Source organism: Pseudoliparis swirei, chromosome 1 (genome assembly GCF_029220125.1).
Source record: "Pseudoliparis swirei isolate HS2019 ecotype Mariana Trench chromosome 1, NWPU_hadal_v1, whole genome shotgun sequence".
NCBI classification, from domain to species: domain Eukaryota; kingdom Metazoa; phylum Chordata; class Actinopteri; order Perciformes; family Liparidae; genus Pseudoliparis; species Pseudoliparis swirei.
Window position 1 is genome coordinate 19,197,364 of NC_079388.1, and position 16,067 is coordinate 19,213,430.

Below are 16,067 nucleotides of genomic sequence, written 5' to 3' on the forward strand. Positions count from 1 at the left end.
TCATCAGTAGAAGGCGTACGCCGGTTCGCCGTTTCCTCAAACCCCAAAAAGAGAGAGAGCACATCCGTTGAAGCGCAACAGACGAGCGTGAGTCTCTTTCATCAGGCGTCTGATTCCAGACCTACTTTTCCACAGGTAGAGGACCCTGCCTCTCCGGCTTATATATATATATATATATATATATATATATATATGTCATCTCTGTAAATGTTTCGTCTTAAGCACAGATGTCGCCGTTCCCCTGGCAACACAAAAACAGATGGGCGGTGTTAAAATCTGAATGATTTGGTTTTCTTACGTCTTACGTTACTCTTCCAGTCCTCGGCGATTTATAAAACCTAGAAGTGCATTTACGATGTGGCTGCAGAGGTAACAGGTGAGTTCTTCTTTGGCCTATTTAATGCATATTATAGACTTTTAACTCAACTTATTGAGGGTGCAGTTTAGTTGGATGGGGGGACGAGGTTGGACTGTGAATCCTTGAGCAAAGATGCTTCCTTGTGTCACAATGTTTTTCATATTTAGAAATAAAATGTGGATGAAGCTGCGCCACGAAGGCTCTGATTACACCGGCTCAGTGGTGATTTCTACAGACAATACAATGAAAATGGCTGGAGGGGGGGGGGGGGGGGTGAAGCAGCAATTCCCTGTTTCCAACCATTTTGTATAAAATGAAGCTCACGTAATTTGAAATGGAAACCCTTCTCGTGGATGCTCTGGTGATTGCTCAGTGTGGTGGCTGATTGCAAAGCCATCTCCAAGGCTGACCCCGCTGAAGAGTCACAAAGAGAGAGAGGATGGCCTACAGCGAAGATTTAACTTTTACAAATGAGTCTTCTCTCTGCTTCTGAACAGGCCATTGATGTTACTTTTTGTGGTTAGGGAGCATAAAAATCCTCCTTCGGGGGAAAATACGTTCTCTCAGAAACATGTTCTGGGTTGCGACTCTCCGGAATCTGTGAAATTCGTTCTGTCTTATTGCAGGAACATTGCATGTACAGCTTTGTCCTCCAGCTGGAGCGAGAGGTGTAAATCTCTTGCACTTCCTTCCCTCAGATGGTTTAATTCCCGCCACAGCACACCTGTCACTCATCCTGACGAGCTTGTCTACCTTGAAAAGTGGCATCTAGGTACCGAGCGACGGGGAAGCACCGCGAGGCATCTCGGAGGCAACCAATCTGTTCTGGGATGAAAACACAATCCGGATATTCACATGGTACTAAATGGGTGTTGTCTGCCACGGGGACAGCCCCAACGAGCACACCCTCGAAGAAGTAACGGTGATTGAGGGACGTGTGATCGAATCAGCTGCCGGTGGACATGACACCAAGACTTTTAGGGGAAAGGCTCGTTGTCTATGGGGAGATTCGGCAGATTAGGCATAGACAAAATAATCATTTTGAGTGTTTAATACATGTATTATTTACATGTATTTGGTAGTGTAAGCAAGTTGTCCCCTGAGTAATGCGTTGCTGATGAGACTCCAGTAGTTTTGGGGGCCTCTCTTAAGGAATGGACTCTAAAGTGTGACCTAATGAAAACTAGAAAGCCGTCCACTCTCCTCCTCTGTTCCCGTCTCTCTTGCTCTAAGATTTACAGCCATCCCTCAGGGGTGCGACTGCCCTTTTTAAAAAACCCGTCACACGGCTCCCCCTCCTGCCCTCGGACCTCCGGGATCCAGCCTTTAAGATGTTATGGGGTACCAAAAAAAATCGAGATGCGAGGTGTCGGCAGCCGGCTGTCTACGAGGTGTCGAGTGTGAAATAACGCTTTGATCCCACGCGACCTCGCCGCGACCTCCCTCCGAGTGTCCAGCCGGGGGGAGGCTGTCCAAGCCCTCTCCATTTCCCTACGGAGACGTCACCTTCTCCCTGCTGATGAGATTAAGAGACACTCTGCACTCGATTTGCGGCGGAGCGCCGCGGCGTTCCCGAAAGCTCCGCCGAGATGAAACGGAGGAAGGCGACGGCTCGACGCTCCGCTGTTGTGTAAACACGGCGAAGGGCGCGCTGCGATCTGGCGGACGCAGCTGTCACGCCGAGGTGACGTTCCAGCGGGTTCCCCCGGGGGGTCGGCTCTCTTCTGAAACATGGAAATGTTGTGAAATGTCTTCAAGGCGTCGGAGAAACTGGAGTCTCACGTCTTCTGGTTGTGAGCGACTCATTCTCCTTTCAAATGTAATGAAGTGTGAACTACTCGACTCCGGCCGTGCCGTGTGACAGCACGGAGGCCGCGGGTTGTCTCGTCTCGTTTGTGTTTGTCCTTATTTGGCACTAATGTTACATTTCATAGCAGATCCATCCAGCAGAGAAAAAATATCGATGTTATCAGTGTCACTGCCCAACAGTGATAGAAGCACACAGTGTACATGTCTGTGTAAAACCTTGGTTTGTTTTCCTTGTGCAATTACAAGTTTTTCTCTAGTATTTTTACCGTTTTAAGGGCAACGCGTACGATCCCACAGCGATGCTCCGATACATATTTGTTAATAAGCCAGCTGTGGACAGTTTGAAACCCCAACATATTTCTTACGGGTGAAACTCTCGACCCCAGTGCCCCTCTGCGTCGACCGTCGGCGTGGAGATGACGTGCAGAAGGACGAAGGGTAGGAACGCGATCTCGTTGAGGTGTACGTTTAATTTTTTTTCATGCTAACGCAGACGAATCTCGGACATACAGGAACAACGTGAAATGAAGGATTTACCTCTTTTATATTTTCAAATAAACCCACGATGACCTGGGATACCTCTGTTCAACTGGTATAGCTACATGTATTTCACGTTACATAAATATACATAAAAAGATAATTAGTGGTATCGGGAGGGGGATCAACTGATGCAGCTTAACCATCTATTTAAGAGCAGATGCCTCTTGTTTAAACATCCCTCTTCCTGTTTCCAGCATGAGCCACCGGGGGAACACCGCGGCAGAGAGAGGCTGTAAATTCTTCTGCTTGTTATCCTCCGGCCACCGAGATCCCGCCACGCAGTCGGAGCTCCGATTGGTGACTGGGAGCTCCTCAGGCCTCAGAGAAAACATCGTTAGGAGACACACACACACAAACACACACACACACAATGCAGCCAGAAATGGATATGACTTTCCTCGGGCTCAGGGGTGAAAATGCCGCACCTTTGTCCATCAAGAAGCTAAGTGGGTTTGTGACTGTGAAGAGGACGCTATGGAGGGACTGGGATATATATATATATAAAAATACATATATATATATGAATGAATATATTATATATTTATATATATATATGTCTTTTTATATATACATACATATATATATATAAATATATATATATTTATAATAACTAAAAGCTAATAAATGGATAATCTGTTTTTCCCATGTTGAGTCTGCAGGACAAAGAGAACACGGGAAACAACACATCTTTAAATTTATGGCTAAAATTCAATCAGTTCAAGGTTGGACAAATGACAGCAGCACTGTCCGCCGTACACGTACACAGCCGTCCGCCCGTCGGCGGCATCTGTGACTTTTTTAAAAACTAAATCCAGGACACGAGAAGAAGAAGAAGAAGAAGAAGAAGAAGAAGAATCAGAATCAGCCGTCTCTGGAGCCACAGGCGTCCACGTCTGAGCCCCATTAGCCGCTTTTGTTCCCCACCAGATAACGGACGTGGAAATCTCTTTGGAGTCGACCTCCAGCCTCCAGCCTTTATATGATGGACTCTGTCTGCCTGCCTGCCCCCCCCCCCCCCCCCACACCCTCCATCAAAACACCCCCACTATTATTCGAGAGGAAGCTTATAAAACAAATAGCTGCAGATTCCTGAGGCGGACCCCCTCCCTCCCCTCACAGCGAGCACAACCACCAACACCGCAAGATACAACCCAGTGTGTGTGTGTGTGTGTGTGTGTGAGAGCAAAAGAGATAGCACAAAAGATGGATGGAGCCCGGGTGACATACATCCTGACACCACAACAAAAGAAAACATCGACCACCGCCCTCTCCACACAAAGCGACAGAATAATGTTCTTTTCTTTTCTTCTCGTCTGTTTTTATTTTTTTATTTCTCGCTGCTGCCAATACAAGCCAATTTTATTTTGACACACTAAATATCGCAAGTGGCACATAAAGGTGGCGCAGGGTGTGCTGATGGAACACCAGGCGGGACACCAGCAAACCAGAGACAAGCCTTTGACCTTGTGCGGCTTGTCGAGTGTCATCGCTCCGCCCGGAAATAAGAAATCAATATTTGACATTAAGACTCGGTTTAAATGAAGCGACGTATCGCTGCCCTGTTATAAAAACACAGAGCAATAAAAATGCTACGTTTTTTAGCTTCACGTTTTTTAAAAAGGTGATTAAAAAACAAAAGGAGTCATTGTTCAACGCAACGAGCCGGTACGTCACTCGAGTCGCTGCCATTGCCTTTAATCCATCTCTCTCACCACATCTCTTAAACTCTCCTAAACGCGTTGAACTTCTTTCTCTCACGGTCTTAATCCTGAAAAGACACCTCGAGGTCAGTTAAAACGACTCCATGAAACACAGACTGTTCTTTTCCACTTTCAAGCGAGGCAGAAAATGAGCGTAAATGACTGGTGAGCGCTCAGGCGCCACAATCCAGATGTTCATAATCCAGCTGGGCGCCACATCTCCACTTTACCTCACGTCCTCGTCCCTTTGCTTCAACCGGCTCTCTGCTGCTCACACATTTGCGTTTTAGACTTGGAGAGACCAGTTTATTAGGTACACCTGGCTGCAGACGCATCCTCACACAACGGAGCTGAAGTTCTCTTCTGAGGCTCATGATGTTCAGGTGTCCAGGTTTCAGAGAGGTGTTGATTCAATGTTAGGAGGAAGTAGTCTCACAGATACATGCAGGTGTTTCTGCTCATCAGGGTTGTTGTTCACATCTTTCTGAAAGGAGGTTTAAGTCGCGTGTAAATCTCCTTGCGGGTAACGAGCGTCACTACGACGACCTCCAGATCCGCAAAACAACCTCGACCACGAAGGAGATCTAAAACGGCGTAGCATTGAGCGTCTCCGGAGCGGCGCCGGTCGATGCTACGCTGCCATTGGCCCTGCGCTCCAGGGGGCGGGACTTGTCAAGGGGGTGTCACCACAAAGCCTTAAAGAAAAGGGAACTTACTTCTGTCCTTGATTGCTGTAGTTGTTGTCGTACGATTCGTACCCTTGGTCGTCGTATGTCTTTCCGTAGTCTTCGTCGTATTCCTGCAGTGAGACGTAGACAAAGAGGAACCGGTTAGACGTGGAATGTAGAGCGGAGAGCGTGAAAAGGTGCGACATCGTTATCTAAGCGAGCGGTGCGGCGCTCGGCGGCTGCTCAATTATTGACGGCATCATTTCCCTGAACCATTGTATTCTACTTTGGACATCTTCACTATCGAGGAAAAACGCACCACAATGCACCACCATGACAGAAGCCCCGCCCCTTAAGGGTCTTGGTGTCGACCCCCCCTCCCCCCCCACTGTGAGTAAGGCTTCATCAGCACCTCAATAGGGATGAGCCTTGAACGTCTGCTCGGGCTCGAGGAACATCAAAGAGAACCGGCGCCGCACACACGTCCTCATTTTTGGGATAAATGGGATTTATGTAGCACAAAAGGCGTTCGACCCCCAACCACAGATCTCTCTCCGCACACTCCTCGGCTAATTCCATCCGCCCTATGATTCCGCATGCATGAAATGAATAGAGAAAATGCTCATCACAGCCGTATTCGCATTAAGGCTCGCCCCAATTCCTGATTAGAAACATGCATTTGCCAAATGACAGCTTTGAGTTGACTCCTTTTTTATCTTTAATCCTCCAGAAAGTCCACGTGAAGTAGAACTACTTCCAACCACGACCCCCGGATGTTGTGATACGTGGTTGTTTCTGGGTACTTTAGTACCCGGGGGTACCTGTTCAAGAATCACTTTCATACGCTCAGCCCTCACCTCGCCGTCCCACCGGGCGGCTTTTAAAACTCATTTGTATTTCCTTTTGTTGTTTTTCATTGCGTGTGAGTGGGAGGTTTGTTTGTTTTTTCCGTGGCGGTCCACCCATTTGTCTGAGAGTCGCTCCGGGGTGGGGGTCAGGGGGGTTGAAAGTCCCTCCTCGCATTTGTAATTCCGCAGTTACAAGGAGCTTTTCCCAAAGTCAGCAATTCCCCCGTCCCCACGCAAAGGACTACGCTCGGTCAACAACCGGTACGCTTGTAAATATGAAGCCCCGGTGGAATCGGCGGGAGCAGAAATTCTGAAAGAAAAACAAGACCGACGACAAAGAAAATGCAATTTTCTTCCAAAGGGATGAAATGAAACGCATTTATTAACGGGCAGTTCAAAATGTGGGCTTTGATTTGCCGTTTCCAATCATATTAATGAAACATTAAGAAGGATTGTGGACAGACTTGACAAGGCAATCTACAGAACACACTAACGGGAAGGGAAGTGGACATTGGGTTTTAAAAAGTATCTGAAACATGCAGCGGGAGTTTTGTCGTCCTGGAGAACTGAACATGTAGAAAAGCATGCGCATGTTGATGCTTCAAGCTGTACAGTAGAAACTACCAGTGGCAAGGTTATTATTGTTGTGTTTGAGGTGCGTCATTGCTCTGAAGGGTGGGCTACATAAACACATGTGTGTGTACCAGGGGCATCACTGGCCACCTACTGGGGCTAATATACGAATATAATATCATCACAATGTACTTAGAGGTGGAGCTTATAATTCTGATGGGATTCTCGACAGTTTGATGATGAATAACACATTTAATTTGGATATATAGAGTCAAATGAATCTGCGAGGTACCCAGTACCAGTTCTCCATAGAAGTAGTAGTCTATGCATTGTTAATATTTACTATTATTCCACAGCTACACGGTGTTTGCTCAAAGCCACAGCTCAAATCTCTGGAGCTGAACCAGCTTCCACCAAATAAAAGCGTTGCGTTTGAAATTTAAATGCCGGCTTTGCTTTTGTCCACGTGTCATCTATATTTCAACACACTTAAACAGTTGTCTCTATTATACCTATTTGCAGGCTGGAATAAATAAGCACGGTGATGAATGTCGAATGATAAGAAGCTCGGCGGGAGCTAAACCGTGTCGCCGTGATTGTAATATATTTTCTTTTGAGCAGACGAATGCGAGGAAGGTCAACGTCTGAGTCTTCAGCGGGTCTTTGACCCATAAAACGAGGCCATAACTCCGCTCGCCATTTGGACAAATGACGATAATAAATAAGCTGAAGGCCTCTCTTAGTCTACAGCTCTAACATGTCACGAGTCAATAGACGGTTAGCAGCCTGACGTCAAGCTGGAATACAAATGGAAAGTGACTGTGGCAGCTGTGGAGGTGTGTGGGGGTGGGGTCTCCAATTGGCTTGATTTGTAATCAGCCAGCAGCCGAGGCCAATTAGAGACCCCACACACCTCCACAGCTGCCACAGTGACGTTCAGGAATGTATGAAAGTCTCGGAGACCAGACATCTTGGTTGCAGGTATATCATTTGATCATAATTGGATCATATTTGCCTTTTAGTGCCGAGGACTCGATGGTTGAAGACCAATGAGACGCAGCAGAGATGACGACGTCTCCTTCACCTTGAACATATTTCATTCATTCAAATTCCTTCCGCATAAGAAATAACAATTACATGTGCTTTTCTTTAATACCTTTTATACATATGTTCCTATATCAAGGAGGAATGTGTTGATGCAATTCAACATGTAGTTTTCCTCACCGTTAGAAACCTGTAGCTCTGACACTCTGAAGGATTTTTATTATTGTTGAAAAGAAAATAGTTTTTTTTCATTTCAAAGTGTGTAATACGTTTTCTATTCCTGGAGGAACTGAACTGTGAAGTCTCTGACATAGAAGCTGTTTTTTCCCGTATGGAACATGTTGGCGTGCAGCATCTTCATTCAGGGTTCATATGCATGTTGACCAATGGATTTACATGACCTCTATGACTTTAAACCAAATTTCCATTTTGTGAAATCTCCATGTATACACAAGTATATATCTTAAATGACACAAGAGAGAGACTATAGTTGCTAAAGAATAAATATTCATATAAATGTTTATTTTTTTAATCAAACTGCGTAGATGAACAGATGAATTTGACACATTTACCTCGACTTTTCCAAAACTTTTGGAAATTAAATTATTTTAAAGACTTTTCCAGGCCTGGAAAATAACTATTTTTAAAATTCCATGACTTTTCCAGGTTTTCCATGACCGTACGAAGGGCTTTTATCCAATGTACCCCTCATTTAGCCATCCGCACACACTCGCATCAATGGTGGAACGTTAGCATGCAAGGCGCTCGGCTAACCATCAGAAACACTTGATGTTCGGTGTCTCGCCCGAGGACCCTGGGACGTCCACTTGTGCATCCGGAGGCCGTCGGGAGGACGCTCGGACGTAGTTTGTGAGTTTCAACAAATCGGACGTTGAAAATTAGAAAACACGGCCGATATTATGAGATTTTGCCACAGAGACAAAAACATGACATGGCAGGCAAAAACTGGCTGTTCTACCAGCGCCTTGAATTCAAAAGGCGTGCTCGAGAACCCCCACGGCTGCAGTTATGAACCATTACTCGCCACAGCACTCAGCTAAATGACGTGTAATGTAAAGTACTCGAGTGCCGGGAGAAACACCGCGGATCACATCGAGTAAAAAATGTTCATCCGCTCAATCGGCAAAATAAATTAGAGGACATCTTACGTGCACAAGTTGGCAAGTTGGTCTATGGGTGGCACTATAGGAGATATCATCGGGTGACTGAAATGCGTAGTAATTAATTAATGACAATCTGATATTGAATATCAATATATTTGTACAGAAATCCCTCCAGGTGGCAAAGAAATGTGAACATGTTGACTGGAGGTTTTGAGGGACTGTTCCCTCGATGGTTAGAAGACATTTCTTTAAAGTAGCTGCTGCGATACCTGGACGATCCATCGCACAGCACCGACATCGCCCTTTTAACCCGGTACTAGATACCCTGATTGGTTTTCGGGACCAGCCATTAGGGCTAAAACTCTCAAGGTGCTGTCCACTCGCATTGGACAACACTGCCTGGTATCAAGGCCCCGTATTAAACTTTAACAATGGCATGTTATTGCCATTTCTTAGAGCAGCTACACTCTTACACTCTTTAATTGAGTTAGAAGCTCGGTATATAAATCACACACTGGCACATAGGAAATGGCTCTTTTCTTTGGTGTCTGACACGAGGGAGAGAAGAAGAAAAAACTCCACACAGCTTTCAAATGGAAAGCGGGGGCCGTGACGGTAGTGTGAGCGAAGCTATTATAATATCCGATGTGTTTGTATTGATATACCATTTACCCAAAATATCCCGGAAAGCACAATAGCGCGACGACGCTGCGACAGCGCTGTGTTCCCAACACTAAACGGGATTAGTGTGACAGTGAAAGGTTGCAAAGGGGGGCAGGAGGGGGAGGCTAGCACTAAGTGAGTCTTTCATTTGTATGCCAGTGGATGGCTGAGAGGCGTGTTGTTAAAAGATAAGGACTGGCCTCCGAGGCCACTGAAGACTTAAAGGGTACCTGTTGTGATCTCGAATGTGTAGCCAGATCAAAAGATAATGTGTTTCTAAAGGTTATTCATGCACTGACGGTCCAGTATTCAATAACAATACGTAGTTTAGGCTGTTCAAAGTCCCTCAACTCCGACAAGCTTCATTGCACTGGTGCTTGAATATGGCGCCGGTGGTGTGACATCACATCGTTGATAGATCGACAGCCAGCCACAGCGGATGTGTTCAGAAACCAATGTAAACAACGTCGAGCGCAAACAAATGCTGAGAACTTGATAATAATATAGAAAACGGGCGAAATATGGACGATGAAAGATTGTCAGATTCAGCAACTGGATACTTGTATGAACCATTAAAAGCAGACTATCCCCATTTAGTTAATTGTGACAGCGATAGCGATGATTCTGATGAAGTTGATGCCGAAGGACCGCCGGTCCAGATGCTTCACCGTGTGGACCGTGCACGCAAGTCGGCGGACGTTTGGTGCAGTTGTGGGAAATGTGTGCCACAAAAAACAGACATAGAGTGCATTTGTTGTAAAGAACACAAACTTATGTCCGATGATATAGTGTCATTAGACCTAATCTGCTTTACACAAAAGAGTGAGCTTGATAGCTACATCGCGCATAAGCCAGCGCTGGAGATGTCTTTCATTGATGCAATGTTCGGCCGACATGTTCGGGGGGGCTCGTGACTTTTTCTTTGCTCCGTCCGTCCCGATGCGCGCAAACCGGTGTCGGGAGCTCCGCGGCGCACGAGACGGCGGGCAGAGGACTGTCAGCGCAACACGTAGAGACAGAAATGACATGCTGCTGCTGTAATGTGGCGCTATAGAGAAAGTGACAGGGGGGCGGGCCAATTTTTTTTAATGTCATGCGATCTACCAATACTACGACGCGATCGACTGGCAGGTCGCCGCGATCGACGTATTGAGCACCCCTGATATAGATTGTGTAATTCTTGAGGCCACCGATCTATCCCAAGAAGCAACGCGTGTAGAAGTGGCTCCGGATTGGCTGAATTCCTTTCAACGACTCAACGTCATAGTGACCTTTGACATGAGTAAATAACTGGCAAGATGTCTGCGCCCTGAAGCGTTCACGGACTCGGAATGTTGACAAAGAAATGTAAATCCTCGGGCTATGCGTGACTTGTTGACAATAGCGGCGGGGAAAATATGATTTATTTGATGCGCCTAATGGATGTAGCACGTTGTTGTTTTTGACTACAGGTACCCTTTAACAGAGGGCTCGGGCGCCGCATGTATCGCGGCCGCTGCGCTCCACAACGCCAGTTTAACAGATAAGGGTGCCACTGACGCCCACAGACGGCTTTTCGGGCGACGAACACCGGACTGAATGCAAATGGAGTTCGGCGACACACACACTGCCCTCACATCGTGAACTTCGGAGAACAACCGCACACGCCGCGTGGTCACGTATGCGCAGCAACAAGGAGAGGGAATGAAGTAGAATCAAAAGAAGAAGAGCCTCGTTCTTCAGGAGGATGCCATCTGGTCGAAAGCTTGCATACCTTCTTCGCTATAAAAGTGAAATAATAAGCGATGTCGTTAAAAGTAAAGACAAAAGCACCGCGGTATATCCGTAACCCTCGGTTGTCTTGCTCTTGGAAAAAATTCCTCAAAGCTCGCTGTCATTTGTTCTGCTCTCCCTGCCAGAATTTTTCAGAACGCTGAACATGCTGTAATGTGCTGGAGCTTTTTATTTTTATTCCACTGCAGGGGTAAAAATATATTACTCCAGCGATCAGATTGAGGATGCCCAAAATAGAGTTGTACCATGCATCAAGTTGAAGTATCACGTACCTGTGCACACTTGACAAATGTCTTGGCTTTTCCTCGGTGTTACTTTGCTACCTTTTTTGGAGCTTTTGATCTCGGCTCTGTTTTTGAATAACGCTTATTCCCACCTGTCAAGTATTATCTGGGGGGATTTGTGTCATTAATGCACTGGAAAAATGAAAATCGCCGTCGCTGCACTCGTCTTTTCGTGCTCATTATGTGCAGAGTTACCGAGGCACGGGGGAGAAAATGCAAAGCCCACTCAGAATGTACACTATTTTGTAGTAAGGTGGTTCCATGAAGGGACAAAATCATCATAATAGTCCATAACTTAGCGCGTTAACATGATAACATTTTTCTGAGTTGGAAGTATGGCCGAGGCTGAATGAAATGCCTTTAGTTTTGCAGGCGTTTGGTCATAAACCAAATTGGTATTGGAGTTAAAATAGGCCCTAAAAGGTCAGGGGATTATTATAGTTATTTTAATTCATCCTCTGCTTCTCCGTGAATATCTGTAGAAAAGATGTTAAAGTATGTTCGCTGTATAATTCAAAGTAAATTATGCTCCTGACATTGAGATTCATCCTCTGGGCACCATGATTAGATGTACCACCTTTTTATGGCAAATCACCGCTGAGCCCACAATCAACTTAGTGATCTAATACTGCTGGCATGGCAAATATGAGAATAAAACATGTATGTGCTGAAACAAATTTCAGGGGCATAGATACTGGATTTCGTTAGGTTAAGTAATCACACCTCCTCTACCCTGAACCCGAGCTATGGCGTTCCACAGGGCTCTGTGCTGGGTCCTCTTCTCTACTTCCCGTTCACCCACGACTGCATGTCTGTACATGGTTCCAGAATCACCATCAATAATAACAATGAGTCGCCCTACAGGGAGGAGATCCGGCAACTAGCGCTGCGGGAACAACAACCTGGCACTCAACACCGGAAAGACCAAGGAGATCATTGTGGAGTTCAGAAAGACCAAATACTGCGCACACATCCACATCAAGTGAACCGAGGTTGAGCGTGTCTCAGCTATGACAATAAAGTTGAATCTGAATCTATATATATCTATACATATATATATATATATATAGTGTGTGGGTGGGTGTAATTTAGTAGAAATGAAGTTGATTCCCATTTGCAGGAGAAGAAATTATTCCAAATCACAGGTTTTGTCCCATGTGGATGAGTTTCAATCTTATCTTCATGACTGGTCTCGCCCGGCACACCAGTTGGATGCAGCTCCTTTTATTACTTTATCTGAAATACATTCGAAACCATTACACCCAGTGTAGATTACAACTGCTACCACGACAGCGGCACAGAGAACATGATTCAATTAACAATCCTTGCCTCTCAAAAGGGCTGGACATGCGGAGAGGGGGATGTTTTTCTCCTTCTTTTTCTTAATGCCACGACACTCAGCTGGGACTGATTACTGGATCTGGAGGATTTTAACAAACGATACCAACCTACCTTACATATAGCTCTAGAATTAACATGAAAGGGAAGTTCTGCTACTTCCGATACCTCCGATTCCACGCCGGCGATGATGAAACGGCACCACACAAAAAAAAGACACGCATCATCATCAAGTCCTAATTGTTTTCCAATGGGATTAGCAGAAGGTAAAAAAGAGCTTTCAATGCGACCTAATGAATTACCCAAAATGAGATTTAGCTCGAATCACGATAACCATTCAAGACTGATGGGGCCTGCCAGGACCGGATTACGGGGTAATAGCATTTCTGTGATTTTGTTTTAGATGCTAACAATTGGATTCAGAGTCATGTGACGCTAATACAAACTGCTTTAACAGAGGGAGATTATGTCAAAAAACATCCAGACAAAGATTCTGTGCACCCAATGCGTCATCGTGACAAATTCACCGGAAGGTAACCCGCTGCTTTTTAATGTGAACAAGAGGAAGACGACGCCTCCAGCTGAACAAATGTTTTGGCCCGTGGGCAAACGCCTCGCAGCGAAAAAGAGAACGACGGCAAAGTGTGCAAGATTAAACGTTAAGCAGTGCTATATGAAGGCAACAACTGTATTAAAAAAATCAGTGATGAATACAAGAGCCTATTTGTCAGCGCTCGACGGAAGAACACTTGTCCCGGGATGGTGATGTATTCTGATGATGCAGAGTCAAACTCATTCAGCCTCTAATTTGCAGCGGTGTGGGTTGGATTTATCATCTAACAGATGTTGGGGGGGTTCTTCACCCGGATACACAGGTGCAGGTGTCGGAGGGGTGGGGGGAATGCGGTTTACAACTGTGACAATGATGGGAAACAGCTGGTCCAGGAGTCATTCTCTACGACCTCCACGCATTTAAATTGCAACCTCTGAATAAACCTGTCAGATGTGGTTAGGTATGGGGCTGCCGGGGCAAATTTCACCCAACGCAGCCCACCTCATATCTGCTAAATATGCGATGCGGATGCTGGAGTTCCCGGGGGAGGGGGGGGGGGCTCTCTTGGCAAATGTACAAAGAGTCGACTCTTAAGCATAATATATTCATCTCTGCCAGCTGTTGATATTACAGACAGGTTACCCTGTAGGACTGTTGCAGGTAAGCTAAAAGACCAAATCACAAAGATCACTCTCCGCTCACTCCCCGTGTCACGAGACACACAACACTGAATACGGTGGAGCTCGACTCCTACCGCTAACTCCCCGTGTCACGAGACACACAACACTGAATACGATGGGGCTTGACTCCTACTGCTAACTCCCCGTGTCACGAGACACACAACACTAAATACGGTGAAGCTCGACTCCTACCGCTAACTCCCCGTGTCACGAGACACACAACACTAAATACGGTGAAGCTTGACTCCTACCGCCAACTCCCCGTGTCACGAGACACACAACACTGAATACGATGGGGCTTGACTCCTACTGCTAACTCCCCGTGTCACGAGACACACAACACTAAATACGGTGAAGCTTGACTCCTACCGCTAACTCCCCGTGTCACGAGACACACAACACTAAATACGGTGAAGCTTGACTCCAACCGCTAACTCCCCGTGTCACGAGACACACAACACTAAAAAAGGTGGAGCTTGACTCCTACCGTCACGAGACACACAACACTGAATACGATGGGGCTCAAATCCTACGACAGGATGTTTAAGCAACTGTGCATCTTTAGTTCACCTATCTCGTGAAATTATATATTTTCTTAAGAGCAACGGTACAAAGGGATGCAACCCCAATACAATGGAGATTGGTGCAATTCCATTTGTGAGGGTCACAAGATTGAAATGAATACATTTAATAACCGTCTGCCCAATATTGTGGGTATCTCAAACCACTAGCTAGCAGCTGTTTCCATTGATTGATACATTGGTACATTGTTTTTCTGTTTCCAACCGTTGGTGTAGTCTGTGTGTAGTCCTATAGAAGACCAAACATTTGTGGGTGTGGTTTATACGGTAGGTCCTGTTAAATTGAGCAATTGCCGTATTTTCCCGTGCAATTTCTCTGGCTTGAAAGCATCAAATAGATTTCATATTGGAAGCTAATTAATTGAATGAATGAATAATAATTCACTACATTTAAATCTATAATTTGCTTTACAAAGCAAAACGTTGCCTCGCACACAAAACAATGATGTCGGTACACGGCTGGTATCTGATCGGTGAGCTGTGCGGTACCCAAAGCTCAGGTATCAGCAGCTCTGCTGCTATCGATTCAGTCGTAAAACGTACGCATTGTTGACTCCTGATTGTATTTCTCAATACTGTGGGTAATAAAGTGGCACAGATTGTTTAGACTATAAGAACGCCACAAAAAGAATGATGAATGGGTTGCACAAGTTCCCACAGCCCGAAACAAGTTGATTCTCTAGTATCCACTTCATAGTGAGAGAGAACTACAGAACAAAAAGCAGCACGACTTTTCTTGAGTTTTAAGATATACTCACATATTCGCCGTACGTGTCCTGAACTACGGGAGGAGCCGGCCGGTACCCGGCGGTTGGCGGGGCACCTCTGGCTCTCTGAACGCCCCTCCCTCTGGAAGACGGAGCCCGGATGGGCGGGGCCCCTCTGGGTGCCGCTCCCCGGGGCACCACCGCATGCAGTGGGGGAACTCCTCCTCGGGGCCTGAGGAAAGACGCAAACATCCGCCCAGGATTAGTGGACAGAGCAGAAACTATTGACTCCAGGTCTGAATGGATGGATCGGGTAACATACAGTATCTCCTCCTTCTACACATGTGGATTTCAAAGCATTACGAGACACTACTGCTTGGATAGCGTAATAGATATACAGGACTGTCTCAGAAAATTAGAATATTGTGATAAAGTTCTTTATTTTCTGTAATGCAATTAAAAAAACAAAAATGTCATGCATTCTGGATTCATTACAAATCAACTGAAATATTGCAAGCCTTTTATTTTTTTAAATATTGCTGATTATGGCTTACAGCTTAAGAAAACTCTAAAATCCTATCTCATAAAATTTTAATATTTCCTCAGACCAAGTAAAAAAAAAGATTTATAACAGCTGAGTGTTTGTCAAGGCTCAGGAAACCCTTGCAGGTGTTTCGAGTTAATTAGACAATTCAAGTGATTTGTTTAATACCCTACTAGTATACTTTTTCATGATATTCTAATATTTAGAGATAGGATATTTGAGTTTTCTTAAGCTGTAAGCCATAATCAGCAATAAATCAGAATAAAAGGCTTGCAATATT

The 16,067-nt window shown here is 45.5% G+C and overlaps 1 protein-coding gene across 1 annotated transcript in view; it reads right to left on the minus strand.

Moving 5' to 3' along the window:
- The window catches only part of khdrbs3 (KH domain containing, RNA binding, signal transduction associated 3), a 95,723-nt gene that overhangs the window by 11,883 nt on the left and 67,773 nt on the right, over positions 1-16,067 (minus strand). The window contains exons 6-7 of the mRNA XM_056428663.1: positions 15,295-15,475; positions 5,124-5,206 (exon numbers count right to left, since the gene is read on the minus strand). Of these exons, the coding sequence (XP_056284638.1) occupies positions 5,124-5,206; positions 15,295-15,475 (264 nt within the window). The remainder of the gene's footprint in view (positions 1-5,123; positions 5,207-15,294; positions 15,476-16,067) is intronic.